Here is a 15,500-nt window from a genome sequence, read left to right as displayed (position 1 = left end):
AGTCAAGGCGTCTGCCATTCTTTAACTTCTCTTCTTGTTTACATCTTGTCGCATAAGATCAAAGCTAAAAGATGTGATTGGCTGATAGTTTGTTTAGTTTAATTTTTAAATTTTTTTGTAATATATTGTGTGCGTGTCAGAAGCTCAGGATGTCCGTTTCTAACTATAGATTTAAGTGTAGAATTAAAGTGTGGCGAAGTGTGAATTATAGGGTTTTCAAGCAGTCCGGTGACGAGAAAGAAGGTAAAGGAACCTGTAACGAGTCAATTTCTTTCCTGCGAATTTCATTGGAGCCAGCCGCATGCAGCACTCTGAATGGAATTCTGGGGATAGAAGTTCAGATCTAATATATTGGATCATTCGGCTTTGAATTTGTAATAATTTTAGATAAAATAAGGGAATTAACATCCATAAATTAAATTTCTGAAACGATATTTTTATTTATGATTAAAAAATTATTACTGGAGTCAAAACTTCTTGAACTTGAATCTACTGTTAAATATTGCAAAAACGAAGTAATGTTTTATAATAATTAGACTAAAGTGGATCAACATTGAATTTAAATGATAAAATATTCATATGCCATAATTAAAAAACCCCAGGAATTTTTCGGGAATGATCTGTCCCGTCTCTCACCATCATTGTAAGCCTAGCTGAACATACGATGAGTATGATTTANTCGAGTAAACCGATCATCAGTAATATTTAAATACCAATACGAACTGTCAACCGAGACGATTTAGTTAATGTTATATGACCGGAAATTCGGTAAAATTAATAAAAGCTATCGTATAAGGTGAATTTAAATAATATTAATAATTTTTTTATTTTTTTATTTGTATTTTAATTGTGATCTACGCCACATTTAAACAATTTCCATCGCATTAATTAATTATTCAATGACAAACATGTGGCGAGTTCTATTCAACTTTTTAACTTTCAAACGACCTTACATAAGTATCGTTCCGTGAATTTATTTTTGTTTTCGATCGTTACGTCGGATTATTATTTAAGTTTTCAATAAATACACGAAAATGCTTTTACCAATAAAATCTGACATTAATATATTGTATAGTTTTGAGTACGAATTAAAGTAATTAATATGATTTTCTATTCCGGTTGCCGTCAAAATGCCGCATCATTGTACAAAAGATGAGTTTGAACCGAACGAAGCTCTAAATTTAGGTAGTTGACCTTTATGCCGAAGGTATAAATATTCTGGCAATACTTTATACAAGTATATACCATGTATATGCCATGTATATACAAAACTATTCAATATTTTTCTCCATTATAATTCTAAACAACTTATGTTTTAATATTTTTAATTGAGTAGGAGAAAAATAGCATTAATCGTATAAAATTTTAATGAATATAAGCCCTTTTCTAAGATTTCTGTATTTACTTCTTATATATATTGTCAGACCGGATTTGCAGGCCCGTCCAGAACTTGTATAGAGCCTGGAGTTAGAGCCATTTTTTTAAACAAATAAAATATGTAGTTTCTTTATTAATAAAAAAAAGCGGTCTTAAATTTTTTTTTTCTGTTAATAAAAATAACATTGGAGGAGTAGGAACCATTACGAGTACCAAAGTTTTCTCTGGAGTCGGGGAAAAATCCCCAGGTTTTTCTATTGACAGACTTTAGTTTAAGGTTCTATAGTAAAAATAATATAATATAATAGTAAAAATGTGTATATAATATAATAGTAAAAATAGTAATGATATATATAAAAATACGAGGCCCTAAGCTATACTTAAGGCCTCGTATTTTTATATATATTATTACTTCGTGGAAGGGAAGGAATTGTATAATAAAGGAAATATAATAACAATAATCTGTTATTCTTATTATATTGCGTTTAAGTTAGACCTTCAATTGCTTTTTCTGAAGTAATTGTATAAAGGCCTGCAGCAGTACATGAAATAATAATAAGCGAAAATGAAGTCGTATATAAAGTTTTAACAAGTAAAAGATAAATAATGAAAGGAGTAAATATAATTTTAAAAAAAATTAAATAAGAAATGGAGCTTGTAAAATATACAAATTATTAAAAAGGAAGGATTAAGGCAAAACATTTTTTTTAATTGAATTTTATGCAATTTAAAATATTAAATACCAAAAAATTTGTCTCTATTGCAAATATAATTAAGGGGAAAATCGTTAGTGTATATTTTATAAAGCATTACCTAAAACTTATATTACAGTTTCAGTTTGCTATTTTAAGCAATGTTTCTTTGACTTANTACTTAAATCTGTAAATAATTTAGACAAATCACAACTCTATAATGAGTCTAAAATCACTGTTGATAATTTCAAACAACACATTTATTAATTCTTTCGTATTTTACACAAAAGTGTACACACACAAGGTACAATTAATAACAGTACTCTTCGATCAGTTCGAAAGATTTTCATTAATTTCCTTCATTTTTGTCATTTGGAATGATTTCGGAAGAAGACTTAAAGGAAAGATTCAAATCATATTGGAACAGTTTCCCCGTTTCTCCTCAGCCAGGAGTCGAAGTGACATCCGATCTTTCTTTTCCCGTAAAAATTTCTAAATCTTCCACCTGGTTTGGGAAATTCGTCATTTCTACTGTAAAACTATCGAATATTTTCATTGCTTCTAGTTTCGTTCCAAACAAATAATTTTTCGTCACTTCTAGATTGACCAACTTTTCCATTTTCTGATCGACTCCTTTTGTATCTCTTGCTAATATTCCAAATTCTGATCTCTTAAATGGCGATCGATCAATCTCCTCACATTGACGATATCGAATGGGATGGGAATTTACGAATTTTTCCTTGCATAACTCCTTCACGTTGTTATCAAACCATTCAAACATTTCAGAGACGAATTCCTGCGAAACGCATTTTATCAATTTTCCATACTTTTGATGATCTATTTGACAATGAAACTCATTGACATCTATGGAATTCTTATATATATACGTATACTAGCTGTTACCCGCGGCTTTGCCCGCGAGGATTTTGCAAGCAAACCCTATTTATATTCAGTATTTCAATAACCATAGTAATTGTTATATAACACCTACCGCCGAGAATGATGAGAATTGCCAAGAATCAAACGAACTATTTTCAATTTGATCAATTTTCTGGAACGTTTACAATCGTTCCATAATCGAACCAATATGCAATAACAAATTCGAATTTAAAACGGTTCGAACATTTTTAAAATCGAAATACATAAAAATATTTATAACAATGTCTGAAATGTTATCAATTTAATACACCTAAGTACTCGATNTTTTCTGGAACGTTTACAATCGTTCTATAATCGAACCAATATACAATAACAAATTCGAATTTAAAACGGTTCGAACATTTTTTAAATCGAAATAGATAAAAATATTTATAACAATGTCTTAAATGTTATCTATTTAATTCACCTAGGTACTCAATGAAGACTAAACGTAGTTGAAAATAAAAAATCGCATCTAAAATAGTACAGTAGAAGCCGTTCTTCTGGTTAAGCCTCAATTCTCTTCCTCTCTCTCCGCGGGGGAATTTCGAAAAATCCCTTCTTAGTGAGCGTTTTCATGACGTACCCTAACTGTGTAGCAAATTTCACCTCTTTAGGTTCAGCGGTTTGCTCTGGGCGGTCAGGATAAGCAATTTTATATATTTAAATATATATAGGCCTATATATATATTTTTAACTCTTTCCGCCCTGTGGGCACTAAGAGGGCCCTTTTTGCAAGCCCATTATGGGTTCGGCCAGGCCCACAATGGGGCGACCGGATGGTGAGGGACGGGGCCCGACATATCCGAACGGACCACCCCCGAAAAATTCCTGGGGATTTTTCGACGCGTTCGGATTCGAACCCAGGTCACCCAGAGCGGTAGGCTGCCATCCGGCCGCTATTTAGATATATACCAGTATATATAGAGATACAGATGTATTCGTTACTGGTTTGAATTCCATCTTCGTTTCTAAGATGCAATTTGTGTTTTCTCTTTTTTACTCTCTAGAACAGGGATGGCCAACACGTAGACAGCGGTCGACTGGTCGACCGCAAATGTTTTGAAAGTAGCCCGAGAAGCTAAAGTTGAACAATTTGCTTTCACTTAAATTAATGTTTAAAAATCTTAATTCGATAATTTCTTCTTACAATAATAGACTATCTGTGCAACGTACCCATACTGTTTGTATTTATCCCGATGAACAATGCAAATGAATGTTAACGCATGCGCATATAAAAATCCTAAAATTGTTTGCCCATATTCATAGTCGCCTACAGACTATATTTTACCAAAAAAGTAGCCCCTAAGGGATAAAAGTTTGGCCACACCTGCTATAGAAGGAAAGATCCAAAAATCTTACAATTTCCATAGTTTTGGATTTTCTCAAAGATCCAAAACTATGGAAATTGTAAGAGAGATTAAAAAAATACCTAACTATCCGCATTTTCCACCACCGTTCTCCTCTTTTCTGTTCCTGCATCTTTCGTTTCTTCTGAAAACGCCGAGTTGACAGTCGAATGATAAAAGTCGTTTTCGTCGATCATTTTGGATATCTTTGTTCCCTTATTTGTCTCAAAATTTTCGTCGAGTGCCTGTCTCTTTCTTTCCATCTCTCGAATTCTCTTTCGCACGTTACTCGTTTCCGCGATCCTCTTCAAAGACCATTGAGAAGTGTCTAATGATGTCAAATTGGATTTTCTTTTTTTCCAATCGGGACTCACGTTTTCTTTGTCGTCATCGATCTTCGCATCTTTTGAATCGTCTTTCAGAGAGTTAATAACAATTCGAACGTCATCTTCACTGTCAGAATCGGTCTGGTCCAATAAAGTGTCGTCGTAGAACCAATTCATCCCCATATTCTTTAGCATTTCGTGTCGACAGTCAGACTTTTTAAGAAGTTCGAAAATTTCTAATTGTTCGCGAAAATGCGAAGAATTCTCATTATCTTCTGGTTCTCTGTCTTCTTTCATACTTTCAATGTGCAAATCTTTCAGTTTTTTTCTGTTTCTCTTTAGATCTTCGGTTACGTCTGCACAAGCGGACGAAGAAACTGCATACCTTCCGCAGTTGTCCGTCTCTTTGATGTAATCGTCTTCATCCGAACATCTGGAGTCTGTTCTACAACTAGAAAATTCTTCGGATTTTCGATTTTCCAAGTTTTCGATTGTTTGCTATTCAAAAATCTGCAACATAAATTCAAACATAAGAAACAACTGGATAAAAATAATTTGAGAAATTGAATCTAATTTCCAACATGAAACTTGCTTACAAACACGTATTTATAGTAATTTAATTAACCATAATTTATCAAATTCTAGAACATTTGCTTAAAAAATTTGAATGTTTCAACATCGCGTGTTCGTTTGACTCCGAATCTGGAGTCGTTAAAATCTGTTTACGCGACATTCTAAGTTTAAAATTTAAAAAAATCACACAAAATAAAAAAAAAATAATAACATAAAAAAGATGTTGAGCCTATATTTATATCTAATAAGCGAAATAATTTCAAGCCCTTAGTCAATGTATAATACATGGCTAAGCGCTTGAAATTATGAGACATAAATATAGGCTGAATATTTTTGGAAACTGATGAGAGACAATTAAGTTGGCTAAAAATGTTTCTTCGTATACACATTACAAGCAATAAATTAAACATTTAGTTATCTCAAATAGAAATTCTATTTTGAAATTTGGCAGAACAGTTTCAATAACATTGTCTTTTGTACAGATCTGTTGCAGAAGCCGTAAAGATTTCAGGAGTTACAAAGTAGAGCTTAAGCCTACCCAGACTTGAGACAAAGCTATTTGGCTTCTCATCTGAGTAGATGGAATTCTTTTCTATGTACAGTACAGTATATATCTGAGTAGATACGTTTCTTTTTAGAGAAAGCATAGAAAATGGTTCGACATCCTTTCATGGAGCTCTAAATTTCGACTGCAAAGTACAGCAGAGCATCGATTATCCGACCACCGATTAATCGCCACGTCGGTTAACCGACCGTTCTAGTCGGCAAATTCAAATGTCTGCTAGTGATGTGGCGCTACAATATTTGGCAATGTCTTGGCTACTTTAATAGTATTTTTACGTGTTTTAGCTGGCAACATGGCTCGACAATGAAAGGGAGCCAGTATTTAAACGAGGCTTAATTTTCTAATTTTTAACGATACAATAGCGACGATTATTATTTAAAAAAATTTTTGTTAAGCTTAACATGGATGAAAATTCAACGCGAAGTAGGTTAATAGCGATATACTAATACACTAATTACATGAGATACATTAATATACTATACTAATAATGAATATTTTTTGTATCTTTCGGTTATCCATTTTTTCAGTTATCCAACCCCAGTCCCCAATTGAGTCGGATAATCGATGCTCTACTGTACATGAAACAAAGCGGTACTGACCGAACTGCGTAGTGAACATCGACAAATGTTTGTATGAATAGAAAATAAGGAAAAGAAAACAAGTAATAAACCAGAAAAAAAATGAAATGGGAACTCGATTCTGAATATTTGTGACACTCATACAAAGAAAGCGCAGTGATTACCAAGCAAAGCACAAATTTCAAACATATCCGCATTTAATTAGATCTAAGTTTCCAATAATCGGTTATTGCATAAATAATTGATTGTTATGTTACTAAAGGTAGTGGTTCAAACAGATCAGTTAATCAAACACCTATTTACAATAGAAAGTAGAGAAACAACTTTTCCGAAAGAGTTGTAGAGAACACTTGTCCAGGCTCTGGAGTTAGATATTAACTCGAATTTAGCGAATGTTCAAAAGAATAATCTAATGTCAATATCGAGATTGTTCTAAATACGGAAAAGACAAATATGTGCAGCACTGTTTAACAATTTAATACCAGTAAGGAATGATCGATAAAAAAAGCAACGACGAGATTTATTCGCGTCATTGAAACAGTTGGAATCGAGTTAGTTCTATATTTCGAAACGAAAAAATAATGCAATCTATCCAGAAATTTTTCCAACTGATGGCATTTAAATTATGATTTGTATTTCAAATGGGTTATTTGTGTTAATTCATGCTTGTTTATCACGTAATAAATTAGAAAAAAAGCGATAATTACAGAAAAGTCCTTACCTGTCTTTCATGCCGGAAAATTCTCGTTCGGTTGGGGTTCACGGGCATCGATCCGAACTGGTAAGAATTCAAATGTTGCGCGTCAAGATGGTGTCGCATCATGAAGACAAAACAAAGGATAGGTTATTTGGAAGCCAAGTAATGATTAAGAAGAAGAACACACCATTCTTACCCATGTATCGAATCGTGTCTGTAAAAATGGCCGTTATTCCACATGTTGAATTCAATGAAACACTTCAATATATTGTTTCAAATTATTAAAATTATTTCAAAAAAATATTATATCGTCAGATTACAATATCCAGTAAAAATTCCAAAAAAGTTCATTTATTTTGAATCCTTTCGTTTTAAAGTCGATAGAACGTAGAACCGTTTGGTTTCGTAAACGTTTTAAAAAAGAACGTTTAAATTTTATAAAATAATGACGTCTTCAAGTGAAAATTTCTAATGCTGTAGAACAATTCAAAAATCTTTATTCGACATTATGAAAAATTTTAATATTATTAAACTCGGCACCCTCGAAAATCACTTAAATCATATTTTGTGCTGGCCGTTAACCTCGTATTTTGGATTTTCCAATTCCAATGCTAACCATACCGCTCGTTCGATAGAAAGAAGAGAACGTTGCGGAAGGGGTTGAAGTAATTCGACCAAAAGTAGTTCTTGATCTCCTTCTGGAAAAGAGGATGGTCAACCACTACTAATTAATAGTGGTCTAGTACTGTTAATATTTGAAAAGTGATACGTGTTAGACAGGTTATGATGGCCGTGATGAAAGTTAATCTTAACATCCGAAAGACTTCATATGATTTGTGTAAATAAAAAAAATCTTGCATAACTGTGAGAATAATTGCTTTTATGTTATACCTACGCAAAAACATCTTATGTCATTGAGAATTATTTATTAACCGTAACGAACGTTTTCATCCTTAAACCAACGTTTTTTTAACTACAGTATTTTATTATTTTGTAATTTTAAATTGTATATGTATTTCGGATAAAGTTTGCCAGTACACTATATAATCGCAGGATCAGTGGCGTAGCGTGGGTGTCAGCCGCCCGGAGCAAAGGAAAATTTCGCCGTCCCCTTATTTAGGTATCCCAATTTAAAAGACTAAAATTCAGTTTCGTCACAGAATAAGTAATGAAAAATTCTGTGCTAGTATTGCCACCTTTTTAAAATCGCTGACCCGGACGGCATGTGAGGTTTGTTCGAACAGAAGTTCCTGACGCATGTATGTCATTTTGCAATGCGAAGAATAATGTGCAATGCATGGCGGTTCTAAATCAGTTACAGTTAGCAACTAGGGAGACATGGGTAGGAGTAACGTAAGTAACCTAGATGACTTAGCTCTATTGGATGGATATTGGGAATGTATATGAATACGAATGAATCGTACAAGCAAAAAGAAAAAAATAAAGGTCGAAGGTTGCGCACGATATCGCCGGGTAAAGTTAATAGTTCATCCGGACGGTCAGTCGATTCCCAGACTGTCCGGTTGGTAACACTATTCCGTGCTCATTTCAATCGGTCCGAATCGTAAAACGACGAAAATATGAAATGAAATGGTTCAAATTTTTACAAGATATTATTATTATTTATTGTGAAATTTTGCTGCGCCCTAAAAAGTGCCGCTCGGGGCAGGCCGCCCCTGCCGCCCCACTACGCTACGCCACTGTTTTAACTAAAAATTTAGGGTACATTTGAACAAAGCATGTGAACTCACATGCTTTACTCAAATGTTTTGGTATCAAATACACAGAGGTAATAAATCACGTGAATTGAAATTCGGGCTGCTAATTTTATCAACATACTGCACTTTACACCACGACAGATATTTTATCTAAATTTTACTCTCCGGCTATTATAGAAAGTATAGTTTTTCGACACTGACATTTTAGAAGCAAAAACATGAATTTAAAAAAGGGCTTACCGAACACTTGAATCCATTTGCCCTCAGACAATTTTATCTTAAGAGTAAGAATTATGGCGTCGTAGAGGAGCGCGCACACTGCTAGATACAGTAGGAGCACGACAAAATAGTCCTCGAGCTCCGCAGACAGCTTCCAACTTTTCTGTCTGTAGACTGTTGTCCGCCTGAATAAACACATCAATGCACGCACATAGAAGACAAAACTCTCTGCCGCAACATCCACTCCCTTTTCTATAGCGTGGTGGAAACTGCTATATTGGAAATTTAAAAATATCAAAATAGATGACGATAGATTTTTCAAGTCGCTGAAACTATTTTTCAAATAATGAGCAGAATGAATTGCTAAATTTTAGCACGACGTAATTGGATGTTCTAGTACAATACGCGCGATTTTACTGATTATATTTTCGCACGGAAAGTTTGCCCAACGTATAATGACAATAGTTCACGGAATGTAGTTTGGATATAGAAAGGATTTTATTACTGATACGAGCGATTATTTATTGTGATACCGTCACAATGACGGACTGTAATTTTTAATCATATTTACATTAAAACTTTCAAACAAAAACTTCCAGCCATATCGCAAAGATAAAACATTTTTATATTAAGAAAAAGAAGAATAAATTATTCACAATGGGTTTTTTTCCTACAGACATCTATATACTAAACCCACCATACAATTATAGCACAACACAAAGACATCGGTCCTTTTTTGTTCAATTCAATCATACACAGAAATGAAAGCAAGCATGGATCAAGTGGAAAATCAATATATGCACAATATACCAATCATGCTTTGGGTCAATATAAATACATACGGCATTCAAAATGCAGTGTCTCCTTTGGCTGAGTGAATATAACCACTGCAATCCATAAATATATCATGTCATTTTAATTAAAAATTTCGGTTTTGTATAGTGATTTCACATGCTTTAATCAAATGCATTGGTATCATACACGCTGAAATCTTATCTTATTGTGTTTGATACCAAAATAAATCACGTCAATGGCGTAGCGTAGTGGGGGCGGCAGTGGCGGCCCGTCCATGGCAGCACTTTTAGGGGGCGGCAAAATTTCACAATAAATAATAATAATATCTTGTAAAAATTTGAACCATTTCATTTGATATTTTTGTCTCACCTACGATTCGCACAGATTGAAATGAGCACGGAATTTTTCATTACTTACTCTGTGACGAAACTGAATTTTAGTCTTTTCAATTGAGATCTAAATAAGGGGGCGGCGAAATTTTCCTTCTCCCCGGGCGGCTGACACCCACGCTACGCCACTGAGTTAAAATGACAAACGATATTTGTGGATTGCAGTGGTTATATTTACTCAGCCAACGGTAGACACTGCGTTTTGAATGTCGTATATGTTTATATTGACACAAAGAATGATTGGTATATTGTGCAATGTATTGTTTTCCCACTTGATCCGTGCTTGCTTTCATTTCTGTGTATGATTGAATTGAAGAAAAAAAAAGACCGATGTCTTTGTGTTGTGCTATAATTGTATGGTGAGTTTAGTATATAGATGTCTGTAGGAAAAAAACCCATTGTGAATAATTTGTTCTTCTTTTTCTTAATATAAAAATGTTTTATCTTTGCGATATGGCTGGAAGTTTTTGTTTGAAAGTTTTAATGTAAATATGATTAAAAATTACAGCCCGGCATTGTGACGGTATCACAATAAATAATCGCTCGTATCAGTAATAAAATCCTTTCTACATCCAAACTACATTCCGTGAACTATTGTCATTATGCGTTGGGCAAATTTTCCTTGCGAAAATATAATCCGTAAATTTTACTGATTATATTTTCGCAAGGAAAATTTCGTAATGTTGATATTGTACTAGAATATCCAATTACGTCGTGCTAAAATTTAGCAATTCATTCTGCTCATTATTTGAAAAATAGTTTCAGCGACTTAAAAAAATCTATCGTCATCTATTTTGATATTTTTAAATTTCCAATATAGCAGTTTCCACCACGCTATAGAAAACGGGAGTGGATGTTGCGGCAGAGAGTTTTGTCTTCTATGTGCGTGCATCGATGTGTTTATTCAGGCGGACAACAGTCTACAGACAGAAAAGTTGGAAGCTGTCTGCGGAGCTCGAGGACTATTTTGTCGTTCTCCTACTGTATCTAGCAGTGTGCGCGCTCCTCTACGACGCCATAATTTTTACTCTTAAGATAAAATTGTCTGAGGGCAAATAGATTCAAGTGTTCGGTAAGCCCTTTTTTAAATTCATGTTTTGGCTTCTAAAATGTCAGTGTCGAAAAAATTCAAAAATCAGGTGGTCAAAATTTGGCAGATTACTATAATTTCTATAATAGCAGGGAATAAAATTCAGATAAAATATCTGTCGTGATGTAAAGTGCAGTGTGTTGATAAAATTCGCGTAAATTTATCAGCCCGAATATCAATTCACGTGATTTATTTTGGTATCAAACACAATGAGGTAAGACTTCAGTGTGTTTGATACCAAAACATTTGAGTAAGGCATGTGAATTCACTATACAAAACTGCGGCCGGATGGCCGAGCGGGCAAGGTGGCAGCCTACCGCTCTGGGGGACACGGGGTCTAATCCCCAGTCCCCCAGGTCGAAAAATCCACAGGAATTTTTCGGGGGATGGTCTGTTCGAATATGTCGGGGCCCGACATATCCGAACAGACCCGAAGGGCGGAAAGAGTTAAAAAAAAAACTATACAAAACCGAAATTTTCAGTTAAAATGACAAGTGATATATTTATGGATTGCAGTAGTTATATTTACTCAGCCAAAGGAGACACTGCGTTTTGAATGTCGTATGTATTTATATTCACACAAAGTATGATCTGTATATTGTGCATGTATTGATTTTCCACTTGATCCATGCTTGCTTTCATTTCTGTGTATGATTGAATTGAGCAAAAAAGGACGGATGTCTTTGTGTTGTGCTATAATTGTATGGTGGGTTTAGAATATAGTTGTCTGCAGAAAAAAGACCGATTGTGAATAATTTATTGTTTTTTCTTAATATGAAAATATTTTATCTTTGCGATATGGCTGGAAGTTTTTGTTTGAAAGTTTCAATGTATTCTTGTAGTGTGCGTTTTAATTTTTCAAAATATTTTATTAATCTCTTTCATTCAGTTTGGTATTATTTTATTATATTGTGTCAGCCTATTTAATTGTTGTCTAAAGTTATTTATTTATATTTTCTAGTCTTCTTTGCAGAACAGGCTTATGATTTGTGTGTGTTTGAAAAACTTCAGTGCAAATATTTGTAGAAATTTCAAGACATTGATATTTAATAAATAATAATTCATGTCTCACTAGCAGCAAAATTAAATATTTAAATCTGACAATACAATGGAATTTATGTTTTTGCAGATTTGTAAACATGAATCTCAAGTACTGGGTTGTTTTAGCATTACTTTTTGCTCTAACTGACAAAGGTAATTTATGTTATAAATGACTTCTATTTAAACTAAAAAAAATATTTGATTCATTTAAGAAATGACAATAAAATGTTTATTAATACTGTAAATTAAAATTTTTGAAATTAAGATAATACAGTATAATGCATTGTTAATAAGAAAGAAATAACAAATTTTGAATTAATAAAATTAACTTTTTACGGTGGCGTACCGTAGTGGGGGATTTAAAAAATTTATCAATTAGTTAATTATGTTTTAGTTTTATTTGTAAATATTTTTATTCTGTGGGCACTAAGAAGGCCTGTTTTAACGGTTCAGCCAAGCTTACGATGGAGCAGCTGATGATGAGAGACACGGACCGACATATCTGGACGAACTACTTCTGGGAAAATTCCTGGAGTTTTTCGACCCGTTATGATTGGTTATGATCGCAGAGCGGTAAGCTGCTATCTTGACCGATTCGAGCCAGAGTGCCTTTACTGCCTGTTGACTATCATATCAATCTAGTGACACAATAAATTAGCTCTTAATTTATTTACTTTTTAAGATCTCATATATAAGTAACTGTGTAAACTTTTATTACATCACTAAAATTTATTTTCAGTGAAATTAGATCATTTGTCAGATGAAGAAAGTACAGGTAAATAATGGTGTTTAGTTTAAAAACAACATCCCGCCTAATATTTAAAAAAAATATTTATTTATTTCAGGACTTGCAACTGGAGATTTTATAGGTATTATTATGGGATGCGTGGTTGGATTAATTATTTGCTGTTCGTGCATATGTTATTTCTGCTGTAATTGCTGTCGATCACGTAAACCTGTAATTGCGCAACGAAGTACCACCACCGTTCCTTCCGGACTCACTATTATCACTATTCCAGCCGGAGGAAATAGCGGATTTTCGAATATCTCATCGTGTCCACCTCCTTATATGCATTTAAAATAAATTAAAACTACACTACAATTATAAATAACATATTTAAAATATTTTAGTTATAATATTTCGGAATAATCTTACTGGTAAATAGAGCTGCATTATAGTTTTTTTTTTCCTAGATTAAAAAAATTGGCTTTTCAGTTTATACACATTCTGTATTTTAAAATGTATTATAATTTGTATTATAATGATAAATTTGTATTATTACAACAATTTTATACCTAAATAATAAAATATTGTGATTAATAGTCATTTTTTATACTATAAATATTCGTAGCAATGTAAAATATAATCTTATTTCTGATAAAAGTTCGAAGTACAGTAGTACCTCTGTATTCGAATTTAATTCGTTCCTGTTCCAGTGCCGACCGAGTTTTTCCGATATAGAATAATGTACCATACAATAAGTACCCTATCCATCCTCCACAGATGCCTTATTTCCTGGGCGAGTTCTGTGTACTTGCTAATTTTTTCAGTGCATGTGTTTTGTACATTTTGAGTGTTTGGAGTGGCTATGTCTATAATGTATGTGATTTTATTGTATTTGTCAATGAGTGTGATGTCTGGTCTGTTGTGGTAAATTGTTTTATCTGTGATTATGGCTCTGCCGTAGTACAGTCTGTGTGTGTTGTTTTCCAATACTGTCTGTGGAATGTACTTGTAGTATGGTTCGTGGATGTCTGCCAATTTGTGTTTCTTTGCAAGCTCTTGGTGTATTATATTTGCTACTTGATTGTGTCTATGTAAGTAATCTGTCTGTGCCAAGAGCTTGCAACCAGAAGTGATGTGTTGTATAGTTTCTGGCATGATGTGACATTTTCTGCATGTGTCATTTGTGAGTGTTGTATCTTTGAGTATGTGTTTTCTGTAGTTTTTAGTATTTATGACCTGATCCTGTATGGCAATCATGAATCCTTCCGTCTCCCCAAAGAGGCATCCCCGATCTAACCAGCTGTTTGACGCAGTTTTGTCAACAAAATCCTGGGCCAGGTCATAAGGATGCCTGCCATGGAGTGCCTTTCGAGCCCACGATTGCTTGATGGTGTCTATGCTTTTTATGTGTTGTGTCATGTCTGTATGTTGTGAGTGTAAGTTTAATGGTGTGTTATTTGAGTCTGCTAGAGTTACTGCTTTATGTAACTGTGATGTTTCTTGTTTCTTGTAGAAAAACTCTCGCAGTGACTGTATTTGTTTGTAGTGAAGGTTAACTATGTCAATCAGGCCACGTCCGCCTTCTTTACGTGGAAGGGTTAATCTTTCTGTGGCGGATTTAGGATGATGTTGTTTATGCTTAGTAAGTGTTGTTCTTGTTTTCCTTTGGAGTTGCTCGAGATCTGTGTGAGTCCAATGTATAACTCCAAAAGAGTATGTGAGTACTGGGATGACATATGTGTTTATTGCTTTAACTGTGTGTTTTGCATTTAACTGTGTTCTAAGTATAGCATTTAACCTACTTTGGTATTCTTTAATTAATCTTTGCTTTATTTGTGTATGTTCTGTTAGTTTGGCCTGTTGGAATCCTAAATACTTGTAGAACTCGCCCTCTTCCATGGATTCAATAATGTCCCCATTTCCAAGTGCAAAATCTTCTTTCTTTAGGATTTCTTTTTCTATGTGAAGTGTTTTGCATTTGTCCAAGCCAAACTCCAATTGTGTGTCCTTGGTGTATGAATGTGTGATTTGTAGGAGTTGATGAAGTTGTTTTTGTGTAGATGCATAAAGTTTTATGTCGTCCATGTACATGAGATGTGACAGCGTAAACTGTGATGTTTTTTACGTCTGATATTGTAGCCGTATTGCGTGTTGTTTAACGTGTTGGATGATGGGTTCAGGGCTAGGCAGAACCAGAGAGGACTCAAAGAATCTCCTTGAAAAATTCCTCGCCTAATGATTACAGCAGAGCATCGATTATCCGAATCGATTGGGACCGGAGTTGTTCGGAAGATCGCTGTTTCGGATAACCGACTGCGTACGAAAAAATATATTAATTTATCCCATCTTGACATTTTCCTCCGTCGCGTGACGCCTCGCGTTGAATTTTCGTCGATGTCAAGATTAACGAAGACTATTGTATCGTTAAAAATTATTTTTTTTATTT

General features: G+C 33.9%; 2 protein-coding genes across 4 annotated transcripts; one reads left to right on the top strand and one right to left on the bottom strand.

Moving 5' to 3' along the window:
• Window positions 1–2,331: 2,331 nt before the first annotated feature.
• LOC111634704 lies at window positions 2,332–8,091 on the bottom strand. 3 transcript variants are annotated; one of them, XR_002758263.1, is made up of 4 exons: window positions 7,272–8,091; window positions 7,100–7,156; window positions 4,420–5,172; window positions 2,332–2,865 (listed from the first exon to the last, which is right to left on the bottom strand). XR_002758263.1 is itself a non-coding variant. In XM_023379541.1 (3 exons), the coding sequence occupies exon 2, from the start codon at window positions 4,957–4,959 to the stop codon at window positions 4,420–4,422; it is 540 nt and encodes a 179-aa protein (XP_023235309.1). In that variant the 5' UTR covers window positions 4,960–5,172; window positions 5,259–5,375; the 3' UTR covers window positions 2,332–2,865. The 3 variants fall into 3 exon arrangements, 1 of the variants encoding a protein (XP_023235309.1); XR_002758262.1 differs by having other exon boundaries at window positions 7,100–8,091; XM_023379541.1 differs by lacking the exons at window positions 7,100–7,156; window positions 7,272–8,091 and adding an exon at window positions 5,259–5,375.
• Window positions 8,092–11,178: 3,087 nt separating this feature from the next.
• LOC111634697 lies at window positions 11,179–13,532 on the top strand. Its single transcript, XM_023379535.1, has 4 exons — window positions 11,179–11,268; window positions 12,416–12,480; window positions 13,067–13,102; window positions 13,173–13,532. The coding sequence occupies exons 2-4, from the start codon at window positions 12,426–12,428 to the stop codon at window positions 13,409–13,411; spliced, it is 330 nt and encodes a 109-aa protein (XP_023235303.1). The 5' UTR covers window positions 11,179–11,268; window positions 12,416–12,425; the 3' UTR covers window positions 13,412–13,532.
• Window positions 13,533–15,500: the final 1,968 nt, after the last annotated feature.

This window comes from Centruroides sculpturatus, unplaced genomic scaffold (genome assembly GCF_000671375.1).
Source record: "Centruroides sculpturatus isolate CEXI.00-Female unplaced genomic scaffold, Cexi_2.0 scaffold617, whole genome shotgun sequence".
Lineage (NCBI taxonomy): Eukaryota > Metazoa > Arthropoda > Arachnida > Scorpiones > Buthidae > Centruroides > Centruroides sculpturatus.
The sequence above is the reverse complement of the archived record's forward strand: the minus strand, read 5'-3'. Positions and strand labels throughout refer to the sequence as shown.